This window comes from Mangifera indica, chromosome 11 (assembly GCF_011075055.1).
Source record: "Mangifera indica cultivar Alphonso chromosome 11, CATAS_Mindica_2.1, whole genome shotgun sequence".
NCBI classification, from domain to species: Eukaryota; Viridiplantae; Streptophyta; class Magnoliopsida; order Sapindales; family Anacardiaceae; genus Mangifera; species Mangifera indica.
Genome location: NC_058147.1, coordinates 4,708,406 through 4,733,477, shown reverse-complemented (window position 1 = coordinate 4,733,477; position 25,072 = coordinate 4,708,406). Strand labels below are relative to the sequence as shown.

General features: G+C 31.0%; 4 protein-coding genes across 4 annotated transcripts; 2 read left to right on the top strand and 2 right to left on the bottom strand.

The window, feature by feature from the left end:
• Positions 1-3,246: 3,246 nt before the first annotated feature.
• Positions 3,247-4,673, bottom strand: LOC123230152 (plant cysteine oxidase 1-like). Its single transcript, XM_044656285.1, has 5 exons — positions 4,528-4,673; positions 4,314-4,444; positions 4,030-4,174; positions 3,730-3,927; positions 3,247-3,601 (listed from the first exon to the last, which is right to left on the bottom strand). The coding sequence occupies exons 1-5, from the start codon at positions 4,631-4,633 to the stop codon at positions 3,489-3,491; spliced, it is 693 nt and encodes a 230-aa protein (XP_044512220.1). The 5' UTR covers positions 4,634-4,673; the 3' UTR covers positions 3,247-3,488.
• A 6,260-nt stretch (positions 4,674-10,933) lies between these two features.
• LOC123229493 (14-3-3-like protein B) lies at positions 10,934-12,463 on the top strand. Its single transcript, XM_044655340.1, has 4 exons — positions 10,934-11,562; positions 11,695-11,817; positions 11,983-12,099; positions 12,195-12,463. The coding sequence occupies exons 1-4, from the start codon at positions 11,074-11,076 to the stop codon at positions 12,249-12,251; spliced, it is 786 nt and encodes a 261-aa protein (XP_044511275.1). The 5' UTR covers positions 10,934-11,073; the 3' UTR covers positions 12,252-12,463.
• Positions 12,464-16,297: 3,834 nt separating this feature from the next.
• Positions 16,298-17,547, bottom strand: LOC123229492 (VQ motif-containing protein 9-like). Its single transcript, XM_044655339.1, has one exon. It carries the CDS (start codon positions 17,471-17,473, stop codon positions 16,604-16,606), a length of 870 nt encoding a protein of 289 aa, XP_044511274.1. The 5' UTR covers positions 17,474-17,547; the 3' UTR covers positions 16,298-16,603.
• A 3,737-nt stretch (positions 17,548-21,284) lies between these two features.
• LOC123229060 (alcohol dehydrogenase-like 2) lies at positions 21,285-23,615 on the top strand. The gene is made up of 10 exons (XM_044654629.1): positions 21,285-21,467; positions 21,551-21,690; positions 21,771-21,817; positions 21,907-22,229; positions 22,304-22,386; positions 22,476-22,551; positions 22,627-22,691; positions 22,787-22,882; positions 22,962-23,123; positions 23,287-23,615. The coding sequence occupies exons 1-10, from the start codon at positions 21,416-21,418 to the stop codon at positions 23,401-23,403; spliced, it is 1,161 nt and encodes a 386-aa protein (XP_044510564.1). The 5' UTR covers positions 21,285-21,415; the 3' UTR covers positions 23,404-23,615.
• The last annotated feature ends 1,457 nt before the right edge of the window (positions 23,616-25,072 follow it).

Below are 25,072 nucleotides of genomic sequence, written 5' to 3'. Positions count from 1 at the left end.
ATAATATTTCTCTTTCAAAATCTAGGGTTTATTTTCTTACCATCTCTAAATACTAACGATAATGTTTGAACCTACACACTAATCACTATCTCTCTAGCATGAGAAAAAGCAATGAGACTTCATCAAATCAGACAAATCGACAAAGCCTTGTTACTTCATAATTCGTCTGGAATCAATGAAGAGACAAGACTTTGTCAATTCGTCCAAATAGACCCATCTTTGTCGATTTGTTTAGAATCGATAAATATGTGTCTTCATCACGCTTCGAAGAGGGTGAGAGATGTTTGCTGATGTATCCTCAAGCGAAAGTAACGTTACTAGTGGCCAGAAATAGTGGTCGAAGAGGGTAAGAAATACACCCTAGTTTTAGGGGAAAAAATATTACTTTTCAAAATTAGAAAACTTTAAATATAGATGAAATTGTTAATTTTTAAAACCTTAAGAGAAAAAAGCTTAATGAAATTTATATTTTGTTAATATTACTAGTAAAATGACGATTTTACCTTTATCTTTAATATAAGATTTTAACAAAAGCTAACGCATGGTGGACATTGAGTTTTTCAAACCCCACGGATGTGTATTTGTTTTAGCATTAAAACTTAGGTGGAGAATAGTCTCTTGGCCTAAAATAAATATAACATGTATAAGAGATTAAAAAGTTTTATATCAAATAAAAATAATATAAATAAATAATATATAAGTATGATATATTAGATTTGACCACAAGTTAATTAGTTTTATATAATATGAGTTTCGATTTTCACACTTATAAGAACAATATATTTCTAAGTGACAACACATCCAATTATGTCAAATAAAAATAAGGCCAAACGACTATTTCCCACCCAAGGTTTGATGTTTTCTCAAATATCCCCTCTTTAATTATAGAAACACCAAACACCCACCCATGATCGGTTAAATTTAACAGAACTCTAACGCTTGAAAATTTGATCTTTTTTTGCCCCTTTAAACTTTAAAAACTAAAATTTTCCCCCAGCCTAAGTTTTAAAAAATGACAGTTTCACCCTAGGGTTTCGTTTTGAAATCTTCGCCGACATCTCCGACTTCATTGCCGACAGCCTCTCTCTCCCGAAGAATCCTCTCCTTCCGGCGATCTTTTTTCTCCCATTTGGAGGCCCTATCAGCGTCGGAGACGAAGAACTTCGTCGGGGAACACGAAGTTCTTCGTCTCCGACGCTGATAGGGCCTCCAAATGGGAGGAAAAAGATCGTCGGAAGGAGAGGATTCTTTGGGAGGGAGAGGCCATCGACAATGGAGTCGGAGATGTCACCGAAGATTTCAAAATAAAATCCTAGGGTGAAACTGCCATTTTTTAAAACTTAGGCTGAGGGAAAATTTTAGTTTTTAAAGTTTAGGGGGACAAAAAGAGATTATATTTTAATTTATTTTTTAATATTATAGAGAAAATGATGATTTTACCCTTACCACCGTTAATTTTAACTGTTCATAGATGGATGTTTGGTGTTTTTATAATTAAAAGGAGGACATTTGAGAAAACATCAAACCTTGGGGGGGAAATAGTCGTTTGGCCTTTAGAATATTAAATTATTATCATAAAAAAAGTAATTGATATTTTGTATTTAAAAAAAAAAATGTTAATTCAAAAGTTGTAGATAAATATTTGAAGTAGCTTTTGTGTTTCCCTCGATTGTCTTTATTTTCTGATCCATAGATTTTGAAACACGTGAAATGGAAAACAATCTAATAATGTACACTTTTATGCATAATAACGTGGGAACAAGGTTGCCCAATTGAGAAGCTGATTTTCGTTATAAAATTTCAATCAATCACCTTCGAATTAAGAGTAATATTATATGTATCTATTTTAAATATATAAATATATATTTTTATATATTATTATATAAGTAAGTATTATTTTATTTTAAATTCAAAATTACTTAATCACGTGATAACATATATAAGTGTGTATATATTTATGTATCTAAAATGGATACATATAGTTTTTTTATCAAATTAAACCTAATGAGTTCAATATATTGCATTAAAAAAATAAATAATTACCTATAAAATATTGTATATGTATTATACACAATTTAAGTATTGTCGGGTTTACAAATGTGAAGATTAAAACTCATATTACACAAAACTCATATTATACAAAATCAATTGGTTTGTGTTAAGATCCAACCTACAATACTTATATACCACTCATTTTACTTAAGTTTATTATATGTGAGACTCTCTTTCTTTCTTTTTTATTTGAGTTTCCAATACTCTCACTTAAGTGCAACCACTTAGGGTTTTAAACTTGTTTTTCGGCTCAGTCGATTTTTGGTTAGGTGTATTGTCATTTGTATTAAAAAATACTTCAGCTGTTAAAGTCATTGTTTGACTCGTGCTCTGATATCATATCAGAAATATATATTGGGTTTATAAATGTGAAAATTGAAACTCATATTACACAAAACTAATTGGCTTGTGTTAAGGTTCAATCTATAACACTTATATATCACTCATTTTACTTAAGTTTATTAGATGTGAGACTCTTTTTTTTTTTATTTGAGTCTCTAACAAGTACACAAATGATATGTCATCATGCGATTAGATAGTTTTGAGTTAATAATAAAGTAACACATAATCATATGATGACACATCAATTGTGTATAAAAAGTACATACTCATAGTATTAATTAATAATTACAACTTTGCTTGTTCGGGTTTAATAGCTATAATAACATTGTGTGTAAACACTTTAAGTACATAAAATAAGTATATAAATGATGTGTCATAATATGATTGAATGTTATTTTATTATTAATTTAAAATAACTAATTATATTATAACATATTATTTATATATTTATTTTATTTACTCAAAATATATACATATAATATTATTTTAAAAATTATTAGTGGCGTTTGGTTAGAGTATTTATCTTAATAATGTATATTTTATTACTAATATTATTTTATTCAGTTTATAAATAATATTTAAATATTAAAAAATTAATAAAATAATTTTAATTTTATTATAATTTTATCTTTATTTAATATCTTTTTTAAAATAATTATTTTTAGGTTTATTAATATAATAAATAATATAAAAAATATCCTTAAATAATAATAATAATAATAAATATTTAAATAAAATAATATCTCCAATATTTTTTTTATCACGTTACCGCACGTTTTTAGTGTGAACCCGACGTCGGTTGGTCCAATGAAATTATGATAAACACTGCCAAATTACAATCACGAGCAATTGGAATCACAAAGTCCACCCCATGACACTAATAAGGGAGCCCAGTCAAAGCCCATTCGGTCCATAGAAAACCAGAACAAACATTATGCTTCACCATCTTTCTTGTTCACATTCATTTAGGACACTGTATTACACTGTATATATGTACGCACACCACATATATTCTACATGCTAACGCTAAGATTCATCATTCAGCCCATCACAGGGCCTCCTAAGAATTTCCTAAGAAGAAAACTTCTATATATTCACACCAACATTTCGGTTTCATCGTCTCCGAAATCAACTGGAGGGCCAAGGTATGGTGCTCCAGAAACAACTAGGTCTTGGGGTATATCTATTTCCTCAAGTATTGCATAACCTGAATTAAAATATACAAGTACGTAATTAGATGATATTTTATATTTAATAATTATGTGTATTTATTTATGTAATTAAAATACGACGTATAATTTTATTTGGAAAATATTGATCAGGTCAATTACGTACCGGGAAGAGAGGGAATCGGAAAGTCAGAAAAGTAAGTGGAAGGCCTTTCTTCAGAGTATGGTGGAGATAAAACATCCAATATTGCACAGGGAGTCAAGGCAGTAAACGAATGAATGTTTCCACCGCTTTTCGGAAACAGGATAGATGGTTCACATGGTGCATTCAATATTGCATCTACCACCATGCCTGCTATTCCATCTGTATTTTCAATTATTCCCCATAAGGGTCAGTTTTGTATTGTATTTGTATGAATCTTAGATGTTTCCAAAATACAATTCTACCACAATTAGTTATGCTTACTTATTCGGCAGCTTGATTTCTGCACCTTCATCCAATCGTAGGCTTTGATGTAAAGGGATCCATACAGAAGTTTGCTTAGAACAGTCATGCCCGGGTGATCATGAAGGGGAAAAGTCACACCTGCTGGGAAGCAAAAAACGCCTACCTGCACAAAATTCTTCTCATTAATTATTTAGTTCATAAGAAGAAAACATCATATTCTGACAGATCATGGCCTCCAATCTCCATTTTTTTGGTTGTTTTAGTGCAAATACATGAATGCGGAGAAATATTTTTATACTTACAGAGAAACTGTCACACTCGTGAATGTGAATGTATGTAATTTCAGAGACTGCTTGCCCACAAACCAGTCCCTTGATGCTCCGTCCATGCAAGCTAAATTCATCTATCCCAACATCAACAGCTTCAAATAAATCTGCAGACAAATAAATTGAATTACAACGAAGCTAAGAACCCAGAGGTTAAGCTGATAAAATTAGTCAAAAAGATTATATATACCTAGGATGCTTTTCAGCCATTGAATCTGTTGGAAACTTGGAAGTTTCTTCTGAGAAAACACAGCATTACAGGCATCGTAAAGCACTTGCACTTTGCTTCTCTCCATTGTGCAATGCACTGTTGGTTTATTATCAATGGAGTTTTTTCCTTTCAAGTGAAGTGAAGATAACTATAAGTTTATATAAAAAGAGTATATCAACCAAACCAGGGGGCTTCCATTTGACTTTTAACTTACAATGGGCTTCTCCGGTAATTGTCATTGGAATCTGTTTACGTGGATTCTTTATGACAAAGATATGCACAAGAATTGCCCTATGGTTGTAAATAAAAATGGGCGGAGGATGACGCAAACCAGTAGCGCTGTTTTCTAACGTCAAATCTTTTTAAGGATACATAGATACACTTCCTACCCGAACTTTGATGAAATAAAAAATGTCACCTTTAAGTTTGAAAACTTCATTTTTTTACGTATTTATAAATTTGTAGTGAAATTTATTACTTGAAAGGATTAAAAAATAATTTTATCCTAAATCCCTTTAATTTCTTCCCTAATAATTGAATTTTCAAGAAAATTAACTAATTTAACTATCAATTTAATATATTTTTTATATAATATATAGATATAGTCAAGACCCCAACTGAATACTCATTTTATCCTCATCTCTAACCATATAAACTCAGTTTGTCAGACTTATTTTCATTCATATTTTCATCTAAAAATAAGTTAAAAACAAAAAAATTTTGCGTCAAATTATTTTAATCCAAGTAAATAACATTTCCTCACATTGTTTGATATTTTGTTTAAAAATATGAAATTGAAAGTTTGAGATTCTTTTATATAGTAATGAATTATAATTTGTTGATTTGTAAGTTGCTATGGTTTTTGTTAATATTTTATAGTTAATTTAGTTTACATTAGAATAAAAGAATGTCTATTGAATAAGTGAAAATAGAAAATAGAATATTTCGATTTTTTTAGAAACAATCGATCAATAAGAATGGATTAGGCAAGTAGGTGAGTAGAATTGATTACACGGGTAAGCATGGGTTAGACGATTCAAAATTTTAAATTGTTTTGGATTATCCATAATATATATTTTTTAAAAGATAAAATATTTCCAAGAATTTTATGGAAATATCATAAAGTATATTATAATAAAATCTTATAAAATATCATAAAATCTACATACATTCCAGTATGTTTGGAAATAAACTAAAATAGTTTAAAATTTTGAATTTAAAAAGAATCTAAGTATTTTATATTTCACCAATTAGATATGAAAAATTAAACATTCTTTTATTATAATATAAATTTGATATAAATAAATTAAACAATTCTTATAACTGAATCAACTATAAAATAATAACAAAAGCCACAATAACTTACGAATTAACAAAGTATGATTTATCATTATGCAAAAAAATTTCAAAATTCCAGTTTAGAATCTTCAAATAAAATATTAAACAATATGATCAAATGTTATTTACTTGAAGTAAGATGATTTTGATGCAGGATTCTCTCGTTTTTGAATTGATTTTTAGATGAGAATATGAATGAAAATAAGTTTGAAAGGGTAAGGTTCTAAAGTTACAGATGAGGATAAAACACGTGACTATATCTGTATAATGCATAAAAATTGGGTTAAACTTTTTAGTATGATAAAAAAAAAGGTTAAATTAATTATTTTCCAACCTTTTAAACCCCTTTTATAAACATTACAATGAGTTATATACCCTGTTTCAAAATTAAAATTACCTAAATTGTAATATATGTAAAAGAAAAAAAAAACATAACAAGTCTTAACCATCTAATCTCCCCCACACCTCTCCCCACCATTCCTTCTCAATTAGCATCTAGCATCTCCACCATCATTTTGATTTTTTTCCTTGTTTCTTTAATAGGCTTGCAACTAATTTGTTTTGCTTAATCAATCTGCTCTTTTTCTCCAAATTTCTCAAAACTATTTTTCATTTTTGGTAAATTTGAAGTGCAATCAAATTTGAGAGAGTTTCTAAGATTCGAGCGAATCTTCATTATTTACAAAATTACATAGAAGGCTCCTAAGCAAAAGATAATAGAAGTTGAAATAATGATGTCGAGGGAAAAGAGAGAGAAGTAAAGAGGGAGAAAGTGAAAAGATAATGGCTTTTGGGTACTTGCTATCGTAGATGGTAAATAGGACTACTAGTAAAACTAATAACATACAAGATGGATTTTTCCAAGGTGTATGAACTTCTTTATATATTTAGCCAAATATCATGTTTTAAAGCAAGTGTAAAAAAGATTTTTTTTTTACCTTGGTTATTATGAAATGAAATATCGATTTTATCAATAATTCTATTTCATAATTGAGGCTCCAATATAAAACCCTATGATTTCGTAATTATTCAACTTTTATGATCTCTCTCAATTCAACCAATCATATCTCATTAACCTTCTTTCCAATCAAGTGGTCATGAGTCTTTTCTTAGAGAGAAGAAACTCATAACTTTGGTTTTCAAAAAAGCCTTTGATATAAATTTTCTAATGACAAATTCAAAGGTGAAGAATTTATATTTGATGATTTGAGAATTGACAATAGTGGCATCAATGACGGTGGTTATGGAGATAGTTATGATTCCTCTGGTAAAAGTAGTGACATTAATGGTGGTAATGGAAAAGAAAATGATAAAGAAAGGGAGGAAATTGGATTAGTAATAAAAATTGAAGAGTTTTTTGTAAAGAAATATAGGATTAGTGAAAAAATAGACTCTTCAAAAATTCGGGTGGAAAATTATCATTTGGCCTATTTTTCCAATAATAAAGTCATGCTTTGTGGCTAAAGAATTTAAAATATTTTCGGTGCTGACCCAGTAAAAGAAAGACCATAACGTGGTTGTAACAATCGTTTGCACACATATTTAGAGAAATCTACATGACTCGTAACTTGAAATCTGTCAAAGCCATGGACTTGAAACAAAATCACACCACCATGGATAAGAATTAATCAGGTGGCTCAGAATGGTGATTCATCAAGAGTCCGCTAGAATTAGACATCAAAAGAAGCTGGTTTCACACTAATTGCTGGGTCAAGACAAAAGCATTTTCAAGTGCAAAAATAACGCACTTGACTTGAATATTGAAAAAAAAAAACATATTAAATATGGAAGAGTCCAGTATAAGAATATGGGTGGACACAATAGTATAAATAGAAGACATTGTTTTTTGAGTGGTTCAACAAAAACGATAGGAGATCATAAAATAAGTAGAAATGAATGCACAAAATATAACTTAAGTTTTGATAGTATCATATGTTGTTAAATATTTGTACGTGTATCTCGATGATCCCTTCGTTTCTTATTATTATGTATTTATAGTGGTTGCTGTCATTTGTTAATAGGTTTATCAAAAATATTAACTCTCGTGTGAAAGAGTAATGAATATTTTGTTGATCTATTATTATCTTCGTACATATCTTGATATGAATAATTACTATTGCAACCATTTATAATTAAGGACCTCGTTGGGTTGATATTAAACTATATCGATTATTCTACAAAACGATCTAGTAACCTCAAATATAAAGATCATATATATCACTGTTCACTAAAAAGATTTATTTCATATACATTAGAATAATTATCCATATGAAATCTTTATGATAGGTATGTCCAATAGACATGTCTATAACTTACATCCATATATTGTATTCAGCTATCAACGAACAATTTTGACATTTGAGATCTATTATCACATTTCAATAAGATCATTTAATATTATTATAGTTCTCACTATATTATATGTTTTTAATAAAGATAACATCATAATTACGGACATTTTAAGAACAATAATCGAATATGAATATACAATCTTTATGATCGATTGACACGCACTAAACCCCTACTTACAATTCAAACATTTTAAAAGCAATTATCTAAATTATATATATAATATAAAATAAAAATTACCATTTATTATTAATTGAAAATATGATTATATGAAAAGTAGTCTAATGACTCTACTTGGAAATTATTTCATTATAATTTCAGCATGGGATTTCTACTATTAATCATTATAATAACATAGGTTTCCATTATTAATCATGATAATAATTGTTTGTATCTAATCAATTCTTCTGATTCACATCATAGTATTCAAATATCAACATCATTATAATATGAAATTCGTGTATCCCAATCTCTTGACCTCAATTCTCCTTGAATTTGACTTAGGGTTATATTAAGAATATGGGGTGGTTAGGGTATGATAATTAAAATAAAACAATACCATTTTGTTGTATAAACCAATTTTTAAATAGAAATTATAATAGAAAGTTGAGTGTTCCAAGATTCTAATTCTTATTGGGTGTTTTGCTTGCTCTTAGGTGGTAGTAATAATAATTATAATTTACAAACTTGAATGGTAAGAATTTAAATACATTTTTCTAAACCAATCAAAGGAATTAATTACCATATTGACATTAATTTCTTTAAATGGAATTAAATTTTAAATAAAATAACATGATTGTATATTGTGATTAAGATGCGAAAGTGCATCAATGTAAAGAACTCTATTTAAAATGTAATATTATACATATTAGACTTTAAAGATTAACAAAATTGATGAAATATTAAAATTTATAAGGTGAAACTCTGAGTTAGAGTCTCTGTCACATTTATGAAACTTTAACTTATGTAGTGATTATGAGTCTGATTATTGTTAGGGTCCTCGATTATCAAAAAAAATACTATACCTATCCATTTTAAGTATATAAATAGGTATACATTTATATTTATCATTATATGATTTGATGTTACTTTATTATTAATTCAAAATTATTTAATTACATAATAATACATATAATATGTACACAATAAATACAGGTAGGGTCCCCGATTATTAAAGAAATATTATACCTATTTATTTTAAGTATATAAATAGATACACATTTATATGTGTCATTATATAATTAGATGTTATTTTGTTATTAATTCAAAATCATCTAATCACATAATAACACATATAATATATACTAATTTGTGTATTAAAAGTAGGTACGTATAATTTTACAACTATTTAAAATAAGTTAATAAAATGCCAAATGACTTATTCTCACTCAAAGATTAGCGTTTTTCCAAATTCTTGCCCATTAACTTTAAAAATCTTAAACACCCACTCATCTGTTAATTTTTATAGTTAATGATAGAAGTAAAATCGTTATTTAACAAAAATATTTAAAAAATTAAAAATTTGTCGCATTTCCCTCCACCCCCACCCAAGGTTTGAAAAATCACGATTTCCTTTCTAGGGTTTTGATCTCCTCTCTCTGATGACAATCCTTTCTCCAGTTGTTGGTTTTTTCTCTCCCTCCCAGTCTCTCCCGATAATCTCCTTATTGTCTTCGTCTCATACTAAAAGGGCTCATCGTCTTTGTCTGAAAGATAAAACCATGTCGTCTTCGTTGGAGATAAAGATTGTTGAAGGAGGGCGATGGAAAGACTAGAAGGAAGAGATAAATCGACCGGAAGGTAGAACTTTGACGATGGGATTAGGGATTATCATTGGAGAGAAGAGATCAAAACCTTATAGGGAAGATGGTGGTTTTTCAAATCTTGGGTGAAAGAGTGAGAGAAAATTGTTATATTTTTAAATTTAAGTGAGAAAATGTAATAAATTTTTAATTTTTTAAATATTTTTATTAAATAATAATTTTACCTTTAATATTAACTATAAAAATTAATAAATAAGTAAGATTTGAAATTTTTGAAAAATTAATGGATGAAATTTTTAAAAAACGCTAATGTTTGAATGAGAGCAAGTCCTTTGGCCCAACCTTTACTGGTTGACGTCCCTCTGCCTTTCAAAATTCAAATTTTCACTTTATTTTCTCTTATGCTCAATGAAAAAACAAATTCCTTGCCAGCTTGCTTTGTTGGTCCTTTTCCCTGGCCATTTTTGTTAGACTTAAAAAAAAAATTATATAAAATAAAATCAACATAAATAAATTAAATATAAATATAATATATTAAACTTTAACATATATTAATTAATTTTATATAATATAAATTTTATTTTTTATACTTATAAGATTAATATATTTTTGATATAATATCAAAACATAAATCAGACTACAGAAATAATAATTTAAAGTATTTTTTAATATAAATGATAATAAATTTGTCTAAACAAACTTAACAAAAAGATAAACATAATAATTTATAGTAATTACAATTAAGAAAAGATAATGAAAATAAAAAAAAATTATAAATAAATAATATATAAATATAATAAAAGAAATCCCACTTAATATAATTCAGTTAATTTTTGTGTAATATAAATTTTGTTATATTTACAGGGTAAATATATGTTCACAAATTTCGATCTACGCCATATATTTGGACAAATCTCATCGCCCAAATCCAACGCCTTGCATTGTATCTTCCAATTTCTCTCCACCACGCAAATTAATCTCCTCCTTGAGCCTCGTTAAAACAAACTTCCTTTTGTCTTCTCTCTCATCTCATCTCAGATCTAAAACGATTTCCCTTTCAATTTCACGAACGACAATGGCTTCCACTCCTTCAGCTCGCGAGGAGAACGTCTACATGGCCAAGCTTGCTGAGCAAGCTGAGCGTTACGAGGAGATGGTTGAGTTCATGGAAAAGGTTTCAGCTTCCTCTGAGAATTCTGAAGAGCTCAACGTAGAAGAACGTAACCTCCTCTCCGTTGCCTACAAGAATGTTATCGGGGCGCGTAGAGCCTCATGGCGTATAATATCCTCCATTGAACAGAAAGAGGAGAGCCGTGGAAACGAAGGCCACGTCTCTACGATCCGAGATTACCGTTCAAAGATCGAGACCGAGCTGTCCTCGATCTGTGACGGGATCTTGAAGCTGCTCGACTCTCGGCTCATTCCCTCGGCTTCATCTGGTGACTCCAAAGTTTTTTATTTGAAGATGAAAGGAGATTACCATAGGTACTTGGCCGAGTTCAAGACCGGAGCCGAGCGAAAAGAAGCTGCTGAGAGTACTCTCACTGCCTACAAATCGGCTCAGGTGATTATATGCTAGATTAAATAATGTTGCTTTGTTAAATTTCTAGTTTATGTTGTATATATGCTGAAATTTTTTACAGTTAAGTGTAAATTGGCAATAATTGTTTTGAACTGTGGTTGATTGTTGTTGCAGGATATTGCAAACGCAGAACTGGCTCCCACTCATCCAATTCGTCTAGGACTGGCTCTCAACTTCTCTGTGTTCTACTATGAGATTCTGAATTCTCCTGATCGCGCTTGCAATCTTGCCAAGCAGGTGAGTTCAAACCAAATTTAGCCTGTTTCCAGTTTGATTTATTTATGCATTACGTAGTTTATAATTTGAAAGAACTTCAATCAATGTATTTTTATCTGCTTTATACTGTTAAAAAAGTATCCTTTGATATCAAGATGTTATTATTTTTTGATTTTTATTGAGCAGGCTTTTGACGAGGCAATTGCCGAGTTAGATACCCTTGGTGAAGAGTCATATAAGGACAGCACTCTGATCATGCAGCTACTCCGTGATAATCTCACTCTCTGGACATCCGACATACCGGTCTTAGATCAGATCCCTTTACCATTTAACTATATTTATAGAGTTTGCAAGTTATTTGTATTGCTGTTGAACAATTCATGCTTGTTTTGGATCAGGATGATGGAGCTGATGAAATTAAAGAAGCCACCAAGCCTGACAGTGAACAGCAGTGAGAATTCAGTCAGCTTCTCCTCTGTGTTTTTAATGGGAGATGTTGCTTGTTGTTAGCTTCTATGCACTTGGGTTTTTAGGCATTCTTGCCTTGTTTATTCGAATCATGGATGTACTAAGGTTCTTTTTTTAAGTTTTTGACATAAAATTATGTGTTTATGAATGTTTATTTTTCGTGAAGATATTGAATGATATGTTTACATGGTCTTGTTAATTTTCTTCCTTTGACATAGAGGAAATTGATGTCTGCAACAGCTGTATATTGATATATTTGAAAAGCCTTGATAAGAACAGCTGCAGGTTTGTGGTTAGTTTGCAGTGTTGTTTCTTTCTTGAATGGTATGCAACGAATTTGTTGGCTGTAAGCGATGTGGGTCCTTGAATCTCTTTTACTGACTTTTGTTGAGTGGTAATACAACAGCCTACAGATAAATTATGTGCGTCTAGAGCTCAGAAGGACGCATACAGTGGGCGTGAGATATGGTGAGAGCTCTGGAGCTTATAAGATGGTTTGCCCCTTGCTTCTTTCTTTGTATTTATTCAAATTATAAAAAGAAAAAAATTGAGTTTTATTCAATTGAACGTAGTAAGAAACTAAATTAATGACATCTTTTCTATACTCTGTTATTGAATTGACCTAAATTATTAATCTGGAGTGAATAAATGAATAGCAGGTGTTGCTCTGGGCTATTATTCTTGGCATCATGGATTGGGCATGCCTACCCAAAGATAAGATAAAGAAAACACGTAATATTTGACTTGACCTACTAGTTAAATGCTCTCTTTGTTTTAACTAGAGAGAGGGATGCCCCTTTCTCAGTTTGGTAATCAGCCAACTGTATCCAGCCACAAAGAGTTATGCCAGTCCAACCTATGGGTCTAATCTGTAGTGGGTAGGCGCTTTTGTTCTTTTGCTTTTATTTATGCTTACTTTACGCCATATCCCAGTACATGCTTGTTCTTTTTGGGAGACTTAGAAATTTCAAACCCTAGCAGAATCCCACCCACCCTGCCAACCTAACTACGCATTTGCTCTGCTCATATTATACCTCAAAAATGAAATGCCCTTCTTTCGCCAGCCGGTATGAAGTGCAAAAATAAACTGTGCTCATAGCTTTTAACGTCAACTTCTGTAGCAGGAAAAAAACTACTTAAATTTGAAAGACAGTAAAGCAATGGTTTAACGGCAACAATAACAATGACTTCCCCCAAAGACAAGAATGACTTTGCCCCTAACTTGGTGTTTACCTAAAACTTCTAAATAATTATGACAAAAACAACACTAATAATAATAACAACAACATCCATTAAATTCAAAGCAAGAAGCCACTCTCTCTCAGCCTTTGCCTAAATCACCCCAAACTTAACACATCTGCGGATAATTCAAGACCAAGAATCGAAAACATGTGCAATGGAAAAGCTCAACCAATTTCAAGTATACTGCAGGTGCTAACGCACAAATCTGATTCTATGATAATGAACAAACAATGGCCAAGTCAGAAACATTCTGAAAATTAGAAGCGCAAATTCAATACAATGCTAATGAAGATATACCATCAGAATCCTCTCGAACCGAATTTATATTTGTAGGAACTCTGATAATACAAACATGAACTATTATTACTATTTTACAAACATTTCATTGCCAAAAATACATTTCCCAAATTTTACAGGAGCCTTGAAAGTTATAATTATTTCACGGCAAAAACAATCTGGTATGAAAAATTATTAGAATCTATGCCAATGAGCTCCCAATTAAACCCCGACTTGACTCTCATGAAAACAAGTATCCCAAACAATTAATACTGAAGCTTGCCCCAGACATTTAAAGTAAAAACTATATGAAGTTGAACAATTCAATCAAATAGTCCTCTTTCTTAACTCTCACAGTAGGTTACCAATGTTGTTAAAATGGCATAGGTTCAGAACTGAGATAAAAATACTCAATAAGAAGTACTCAGCAACTTGAACAAATCGCCAATAGTAGCTCTATACCAGCCTCTGGACAATTCTAGCTCACAATGATACAATGCATCACTGTACATCTGTGCTCTAGCTAAAGAGATAATCTATTGACAAGGCTCAACACCCAAACATTCAGAACTTAATCCAATTAACAGATGGCATTCTATTGATTCTTTCTTTCACTCTTCCAAGAAGTAAAATCTCCCCAGAAGTACTTTTCAAAATGTCAATCTCTTTAATCCCCAGTCAGCCAAAGGCTACCCTAAATTTAAAACAAATATTTTTCTCTCCCTCTCCTCAATCCAAACACTCTTATTTATACTTCCAATATATTAATTTTCAAATTCAAATAGTATCCTAACCAAATGTCGATTCCCTTCTTCGTCCATCGTCAGCTAATAACTTAATTGAAACTAGCAGATTTTTCAACATAATCTACCGATTTACAATTTTGGGCCATCATCATGTTTGAAATTACCAAATCCACTGCTCTCTTCTCTTGCTCCTCGTCACTCACAATCAGGATGACGTCATCATTAGATCTGTCCTCATCCACCAGCAAGACTGCCAATGACTTGGATTTACATTCATGATTTGATTTATATTCGCTCCAACATCTGAGACAAATCTTTTTCTCTCCCATAGCCCAAACTTTTGTTTTCATGAATCACCAAACCAACAAACATCTTCCACTCTCATCCTTCACAAAATCGAGTTTGTCTATCCTTAAAATCACAACATCTCTATACCAATTTGTTAAGTACATTTTTAATAAAAGTTGTCCATCCTCAAAATCACAGCATCTCTAATAAAAATTTGTTAAGTACTTCTTAAAAACAACGCTAATGCTACCAACAAAAGATGTCAACTTTTCCAAAGGATGTAGCATCCCAATCAACCAAAGATTGCCCTAAACTCAAAGACAATGTTTTCCTCTCTCTCTCCTCAATCCAACTAGTCTTATGTTCCAATACCCTAATTTTCAAATTCATATATTATCCTAATCAAATATAACATCCCTATAAAATATACCATTTTAATCAAATCCTAATAACTTCTCAACTAGCATTACACATTTTGCAGACTTAACAAATTTAAGCCAACTACTGTACACATTTTTAAATACACAATTAAATATATATATGTTGTGTCATCATGTAATTGGACGATTTTGAATTAATAATAGAGTAACATTCAAACACATGATAACACAATATTTGTGTATCCAATTATATACTTTAAAGTGTATGCATATAACATTGCTTAGATTCTCGTAATCTTCCAATGCATACAAGCATGCCAATCACAATGAGTATGAACATCAAAATTAAAAATATAAATGAATGCCTAAATATATACAGAAATCAAAATATGCTTATTCTTATTAGAACCGGAAGACTAAAACTAGTGGGTCGACATTTTGTGAGGCTATAACTTTTGAAACAGGGAAATTCTAAGGGCAGAAGCATCTGAGTAAAGAGTCATTATTTCAGAAAAAAAATCCTCAAATTAAAAAGGAAAATTCTCACAACCATGATAGACCAGATGACTTAAAACTCCATATTCTCCTCTCAATCAGAATATGCTTCAAAGTTGAAACAAACTTTCCAAACCCTATCACCCACCAAAAGACAAAATTTTCCTGAACTAACCTGAAGTTTAGTAAAATTTTCCCTCATTTCCTATTGTATTTATAAAAGTTCACCAGTGACGCCAATAGTCAACTGCACCAAATAAAGTCTAGTAAAAGTACACGGTAGCCAACTAAGTTGAAACTTTACATGGTACCTGCTTTAGAAAACAGATTGATCATGCTAAGTAAATAATTTTCAGCTCCAAAATTAAGCACAATCGCTAGTATTGGCAAGATATCCAATCCTTGCAGGCTTGTTTGCCTGTCATACTAATATTACTCAGAACTATAAATAGGGTAAATTTCGAACTTACTAAAGTTATATTTTGGCAAGTTCAAAGTAGAAGTTGTCCAAGAATTCGCTGTCCTTAAAATTAGTTATGTTACTAAATAAACAACTACTTAGTACAAAATTTATCGACAATAATAATAAGAACAAATAAACAGACATTTGAGTCAAAATAACAAGAGCATCCCGCCATAGTTTATGATATTGATCCAACAAAAGCCAAGAAAATTTCAAGTCTTTCTTCTTTTCACGTCTTAAAATGACAACATTTACAAAACAAGCCCCAACTAAATAACCAGTGAAAGATCAATGGTTCCTAATTCAACAATTGGTAAAGATATTTATATAACTTCTTGGCAAAGATAAATATACAGGGAAAAAAAAAACAACTTGTAACGAATAGAACCCTAAACTCCTAACAACGATACCGATACTATTTTACCTATCTTTTTTTTTTTTTTTTTACCTCAAAGGCCTCTCCTTGTAGGACTGGGAACGGGCACCGTCGGCGAAAGCGGAAAATTTAGCTGACCCGACGTAGGTGAGAACAACAAGCTAGGAGAGAGTAAAGGATAGGGTGACCGCGGTGAATTAAAGCAACCGAATGGTAGCGGTGAAGATGGCAGTTGAAACTGCGGCTGTGGCTGTGATTGTAGCATTTGTTGTTGCGCTGTCGGCGGGGGAATGATCGCCTGCTGATGAGATGTATCGGTTACGTTGTTCCATCGGGGCGAAACTAACGGAGCTAGAGGAGAGAATCCCGAGAGTTGTGGCTTGGAGTTCGGATCGACTGTCGAAGTCGAGTTCTTCAGGTAGCGCATGTAAGCCGAAACAGGAGATTCAGCCGCTGCGTGCACCGCTGGCAAAGGCGGGAGAGGCGATAAAGGGGCCGTTGACCGTGGGATGAAGCTGTTACTGGCATTTGGGTTGGGTGCTTGAATCGGGGGAGGTGCGCAGGGTAGCATAGGAGGGGGCCGATTACTAACGTGAGCGAGGGGTGGAGGACGGATGCGCTGTAGACGAGAACTGGGAGGCTTAGGCTGTTGTATAGGCGGAGGAGTTGAAAAGCGGTCGTGGGCGGGTGAACCAGTGAGTTTCTGAACCACATCTCTGAAATCGTTCTTGTTGATATTGTAGACCGGTGGCTGATGTTGGGGGTTTTGATTTTGATTCGGGTCGAAAGTGGGAGTGGGTTTCTTGATGATGGGATCGGCGATTGCGTTGGTTTTAGAGATCTTATGAGAAAGCTTATGGAGCTGTTTGAGATATTGATCTCTATTGCTGCAAATGGAGTTGCTACTGGAGTCACCTGAAGAAGAATGACAGATTTTATCCATCACAAAACACAAACTGTTCTCACTCTCTCTCTCTAAATGTAATGATATAAATATCTGATCTAACAGTGTACAGTTGAAGCTATGCTTATGGCGGACTGGCCTTAAGGGGGTTGGTTGGCTGGTAGGGACAGTGACAGAGACTGTAACATAAATATAGAAACGTGTTAATTAATTATAAGTTAATTTGAGATTAACTAACGTGTGTTTACGTCAACATTGCTTTGTCCAGTTTACATGACTGCAAGGTGACGGAGTCAAATTCTCTTTTTGTCTTTATTTTATTTTATTTTTATTGTTAGGATATTATAATACACCGAAATAATTATTTCACCCAAATTTAAACTAAATCTGGAAAACAAACTCTTGAGTTTTTAAAAACTCAAATATCTATATATAAATTAATTTTTGTTAAAATTTTTTATTAAAAGTAAAATCGTCACTTTACAACTAAACTCTAAAACTCTAAAAATTTAGATCATTTTTCATTTTAGTTTAGAAAATTAATATTTTCCTCTCAAAATTAAGTTTTGAAAATTTCACTTTTTCCTTTATTTATAGGTTTCAACTCTAACGGCTTAAAGAATTTGATCGCTAATCTTCTCCGACGAAGGATGACTCTTTGTTGTCTAAACAATATTTTGTTGTGTCGTCCTTTGTTGATGTTTCATCGTTCTTCATCATATCTTTCAGATCTGAATGACATTTCGTCATCGTTTGTGGTGGTAGGTGATTATCCTTATTGGCCGAATTTGAAAGATAGGTGAAAAAATTTTGTCGTCGGTAGAAAGGATGGTGGGCTGAGAAGGCAAACAAACCCAAAGGGTGAAATATTAATTTTTCAAACTTTAGGTGAGAGTAAAGTTGTTAGTTTTTAAAATATAAGAGAGAATGATATTAACTTTTAGGATTTTAGAGTGTAGTGATAAAATGACTATTTTACCTTTATTTATAATAGAAAATTCTAATTGAAGTTAACTCATAAACGAATATTTAAGTTTTTTAAAATGTTGCATATATATTTTTGAGAATGTACTAAAACTTTGGCTGGAAAATAACCCTTTGGCCGATATAATATAATAATGCCGGTCAAATTGGCATGTCCTTATAATGTGAAATCTTGTCTTGTGGTTAAGATTAGATATGAGCTGAGCTAAGCCCAAACATGACCCGACTCATTTTCGGTGAGTTAAGGTTTGGGCTTGTCAAGTTTGTTGAACATGTATTCGTGTTCAGCTTGTTTTATAATTTTAGTATTCGTGATTGACTCACACTTAGTTTGAGTTTTTTTTTTTTCTCAAATTCAGTCTAATCGACTTTGGGCTTACATCTCAAACTCGACAAACTCAATTATACGATGTTGTTTCAAAGTTTATTTATTAACAAATCGAGTCATACAAGCTGAAAAAGACACTTGTTCAGATTTGAGTTTAAGTTTAGATCCGTTTTCATTCGTACTCTCAAGTTCATATTTGGATTTATTTAAATAAAACTCATTTTAAATCTAAACAAACTCCCTCTAATCATACCCTTCCTTAGTTGGTGTTTGTGCTCTTCTTTACACTCAAGACAAGACAAGGCTGCAACAGTGCTTTTGCTGGCACTTTCTCTTCTTCATTATTAATCTTCACTCCCTTCCTCTTCCTTTTTCTTTTCTCTTTCTCAAAAACCCACAATAACTTGAATGGAAGTTTCTAAGCATGCACTGTGCAAATTCAAAGTTACTATTCCAGTCAAAAGAACGTGGCTCTGGATCTGATAGTCCCCGACAAGACAACATTACCAGTCAATAATTCTTTAAGCAATTACAACGGTAACCAAATGATATTTTATTAGAGAAAATTGTGCCCATTCTACTCTATCAGTCAGTATCACCTATTTTCCAAAGCAATTTGTAGAAAAAATGTTGACGACATTCTAAGGAAACAATTATGATACCACCAATTTTTAGGGAAGAGTAAATTAAATTACCCACCTGAAAACCCAAATCGTCAAATATCCAGCCAGAATTTACCAAATCCCATATAGGTTTTATTTCTAGTTTCTGTGAAATCAAAGGTTTCAGTTTCAGTTAAAAAATTGAAACTAATTTGAGAACCAGACTTAGAATCATATTTTTTATTTGACCAAAAGACTTATTCCTTCCCATGGTTTAGTGTAAATCCCAACTTATATCTATTAACTTTTAAAAATTTAAATATTCACTTACCTTTTAAATTTTATTATTACTATAAGAGATAAAATTATCATTTTAAAATTTTATTTAAACTCATATTTTAGAATTATCCTTAAGTTTTGAAATTTTTATTTATATCCCATAACCTTATATTTTTCGGATTTAAAAATTGACTCTCCCCTCTAGGATTGCAAACTCTCATTTTTTTCATATATAGCTACCCCTTCGCTTCTTCAAAAATTTCAATTTCACTCCTTTCTCTCCTTCAGTTTAAACTCTCCTTCTCTCTATCAACTAGGGGTGTTCAAAATTATCCGATAACCGAATCGAACAGATTTTTAAACCAAAAATCGAACCGAAAAATAGGTTATTTGAAAAATCAGTTCGGATACCGGTTCAAAAATATATATAAATGAATTTTCGGTTCGGTTACTGGTTTGCCTAATTTTGAAAACCAATTAACCAAACCGAACCGGTTTTTATAAAATATAATAAAATATTGAATATATTTTCAAAAAATTAGGAAAAAAAATAAAATATGATAATTTTTTGAAATTCGGTTCAAAAATCGGTTAATCGAAATTTTGGTTCGGTTAATTGATATTTTCAGTTCGGTTTAAAATCAGTTAATCTTTAAATCGATTCGGTTTCGGTTCATGATTTTTTCCAAACCGAAAATTCAGTTCGGTTCAAAATATTGGCAAAGCGGTTCGGTTAACCGATTTTGAACACCCCTACTATCAACTGTTCATCATTTTTGGTTGTCAACTCTCTCTCTCCTTTATTTGAATCTTTATCGGAAGGGAAATGAGAGTGATTGGGAGAGAGAGAACTAACAAGCGGAGATGGTAAATAGTATTTTTTTTAATTTCTTTAAAAGGATATCGAAACCGGTCTCTTACCACTTTTACAAGGAAAATGCAATAAGTATATGAGATAAAAAAATTTTATTTTACTTAATATACTAGAATGAATTTGTTGGATAATTTCTAACTTAAAGATGATTAAATAAGTTTATATATAATATAATAGAAGGGTTGGCATGGAAAGGAAGTAAGCGTAGTGCATCTTTTTCAAAGGTGGTTGACTAAATCTAATTCTTAAACCATTTTAAAGATTTGCAAACAAATAAATATTAATATGTAATTAAACACTAATTTTGACTTCTTCCCCTCACTCATGTTTAATGACATGTTAAAATATAGAATTCATAATGTAATCCAATTTATACATTATTTGATGTAACAATTAATGTGATGTTCTAACAAACCTTTAATGGGTCTCAATCAAACAACCAACAAACCATATAATTTGGTGCTTTTATTGTATTTCTGTGTAGTTTTCTTGATATTTTTTTTGGTATAGTTTTTTTTTTTTCCCCCTAATCAGGCCTTCTCCTTTGATTGTAAAGATGGAAATTATAATTTCTACAATTTCTCTTCTCTTAAACTCTATTTTTATAGATATTTAGACGGGCTTCAAGAAGAGAATAAGCATTTTCTTTTATTGTTCAAGAACAGAAAAAGTAGTGGTTGTGCTGTGAGTATCAGTGACAAGTGTGCCACTCCATCCAAATTATCTAATTAAAGTATTAGAAAATTATCTACCACTCCTTTAATTCTTAAGCAATTATGTGTTTAGTATCGGCTTCTTGCGTTGACATCTTTAACATTGAATGATTGAACCCATTTATCTACCATTCCTTATGCAATCAACAACACAATTGAAAGAAACAGGAAGGAAAAGATTCATCTTCCATCAATAGAGCTATGGAGAGCAAAAATGAATCATCAACTGCAGGAAAAATTATAAGATGCAAAGGTTTTGTCTCTGTATATTTGTTAATAAATCATTTCTACATTATAAGATTTTTTGTTAATTTTGTTTCATGATATGTCAAGCAGCTGCTATTGGGAGAAAACCTGGAGAACCACTCTCCATAGAGGAAATTGAAGTTGACCCTCCAAAAGCTGGGGAGGTTCGAATCAAGATTTTATGCACATCCGTCTGCCACACTGATATTGCCTTCTGGAAATTTACTACAGTAAGTTGTTCATTTCATTTGTTAATCAGATTTTGAAAACTCAAAATGCTCCATATTTTTAATGGGATGATGATCATCAGGGGCCTGCTGCAAAATTTCCCATAATTTATGGGCATGAAGCCGTTGGGTAAGTAATTCAACTCCACCCTCTCTTTTTTTAATTCATTTGTGCTAAGTGTTGGTAATGTGATTCGGTTTATTATGGGGATGTTCAAGTCTTGTGGAGAGTATAGGAGAATATGTAGAAGAAGTGAGGGAAGGGGACTTGGTTGTTCCTGTGTTTCGAGCAAACTGCGGAGAATGTGGAGAATGTAAGTCAACAAAAAGCAACACTTGCTCAAAATCTGGTATCCCCCAAGGATTCATGCCAAGGGATGGAACAAGCAGGTTTAGGGACAAGAATGGTGAGGCTGTGTATAGCTTTCTCTTTGTGTCCAGCTTCACCGAATACACAGTAGTAGACATCGTGCACGTCGTCAAATTAAATCACGAAATGCCAGTCGATAAGGCCTGCCTTCTCAGCTGTGGAGTGTCAACCGGTGAGTATGAGCGAAAGTGAATGAATTAGCCTTGTGAATTAATGTTCTTGAACACTATTGTTATGTGGAGGCAGGGTTTGGAGCAGCATACAAGTTGGCAGCAGTGGAAGAGGGCTCCACTGTCGCAATCTTTGGCCTTGGGGTTGTTGGGCTTGCGGTATTTTCTTGAAACCAACAATGCATCGAATAAAACTATGTACAGACTAAGACAGTAGCTTATGATTTGGTAATGATTATTTAATCCAGGTTGCAGAGGGAGCGAGGTTATGCAAAGCTTCAAAGATAATAGGCATTGATATAAATGAAGAAAAATTTGAGCTAGGTGTGGCTGTCTTACTTAATAATAATGTAACCATTTTATTCCATGATCAAGTGTTTGACCATCTGCTTTTTCCAGGGAAAAAATTCGGAGTCACTGATTTCATCAACCCTGGAGCGTTGGGTGACAAAACAGTCAGCCAGGTGGGTCTCTAACTATTATTAGTACTACTATCTCTATACCAATTAATTAAAGGCAGAAATTTACTTATCTTCATGGATTCCCAATGGTAAATAAGGTTATTAAGGAGATGACAGCTGGGGGTGCCGACTATTGCTTTGAGTGCATTGGTTTAGCATCTGTAATAGAAGAAGCTTTCAGCAGTAGCAGAGAGGTACGTTTTGGAGAATGAGAGGATATCTTTATCTTCACCTATTTATCGGTCTTTAAATTAATTAATCAACTATGATCAGGGTTGGGGTAAGACAGTGATACTGGGAATGGTGATGCCTGGGACGCCATTGTCATTGAGCGGCTTTGAGCTTCTTAGAGGCAGAAGTGTTTGTGGGTCTTTGTTCGGAGGGTTGAAGCCCAAAACTGACCTCCCACTTCTTGCCCAGAAATATCTAAACAAGGTTTTTTTTTTTTTTTTTGACAATGTTATATATGATCACTTCAAGTATATAAATAGGAATATCATAAAAAAATACATCAATTTAGATTTTTAAAATAAATACGTATAATTTTATCTATTTTTTACTGTTTATGTTTGTTAACGGGGTGATCTGTATATAACAGGAACTTCATCTGGATGATTTCATAACCCACCAAGTGAGTTTCATTGATATTAACAAAGCCTTTGAGTTGCTTTTGGAAGGGAAAAGTCTCCGTTGCATCATATGGATGGACCGTTAACTCTCTCCCTTTCTCTTGCCTGTTTCCTATAAACTCAACTTGTTTTATGCTTGGTAATTTCTTCTACGTTGTGAAAAGTTGATGTATTATTTGCATTTTATTTTAATTTTTTTGGTTGTTGCTATTAATTGTTAAAGGTATAGCTGGACCTAAATTGAACTGGTTCAGGTTCAAAAATTGATTTAGTTTAATTTGATTTATTCAAATTTAAATTGAGTTTAAATTAGAAGGTTCATCTCATTTTGAGATTGAATCAAATTTAAGCTAGGTCAATGGTTTAATTTAGTTTGAATTTAACTCATGACTTAATTCAAATTATATTAAGTAACTGTTAAATAATATCGTTTTGTCAATAAATCATGATTTAAATTATGAATCTGACAGATTTAAACTATAAATTTGAGTTAAATTCGAATTAAATTATTTTCATTTGAATCAAATTTAAACTACCCTCAATATTAGTTCAACAAATTTAAATTAAATTTGAATCAAAACATTCAAACTCAGTTTGGTTTTTATTCACCTGTGGTCGAAGGTAATGAATCATTCAGTGGGCATATGTATGATACGTTTTTCGTCACTTCTCAAACGTTTTTTTTCAAATAATAATATCAGCAAGCCACATTTCCCGTTTCTAAGAGAGCAATTTTCAAATAATTAGTTGGGCAAAAACGTCAATACCATTGTTATTATCAATAAAATTATTAACATAATTTTGTGTATAAATAATAATAAATAATTATATAATTGAATATTATTTTATCTTTAATTTTTAATTATTGAATTATATAATAATATATTATTATTTATATATAAAATTTTTATATATTATACCACCTTGTTATTTTATATATATATATATACACCCAATTAATTAGATATTTTTCAAACCATTGTGTCATCACATTATAATAATTTTCGTTTTCCCACCAAGGTTTGACCTTAAAACACTTATCCATAGTTAATTGATATAAATAATTATTTTTCAATCTAAAATAAAATATAAATAACATTTTTCATGTAAAATTAAATTTTATTGATGAAACAACAATATTATGAAATTAAATTATTATTTTACTTATACGATTTAACTTTTTAAATTTTTTATACAACCCTAAGTTAAAATTCACATTATAAATATTTAAATGATACAATAAGTCTTTTATTTTCATTTTCTTCTACTCTTGCTATTTTTTTTTTTTCACTTTTTATATATAGGAGTGTTTTTATCATAAAATCACATATGAAAAGGTAAATTATAATTTTTGAAAATATTAAAACTATTTTTAAAAATTTTAAGAAGTTATTGAAAATTCAAGAAAAATTTAGAGCTCTTTTAAAAAAATTTTAAATAATAATCAACCCTTATAATTTAAAAAACAATAATTATACTCTAAATAATTTTTAAATAATAATTTATTGTATTATATTTAATTATTTAGGAGTATATAAAATTTAAAAATTTTTTAAGAGAAAATGGTTTTTTTTAATTAATAGATAATAAAATTATTATTTTAATTTTTTACTATTAATTTTTATGATAAAATTTGATTTTAAATAAAAAATATAATTTATACTAATTTAAAGTTAAAAAATTCTAAGAAAATATTGTTTACTCTTGCGAGATGATACAATAACGGCAATATTTTTGGAAATGATAATTACTATA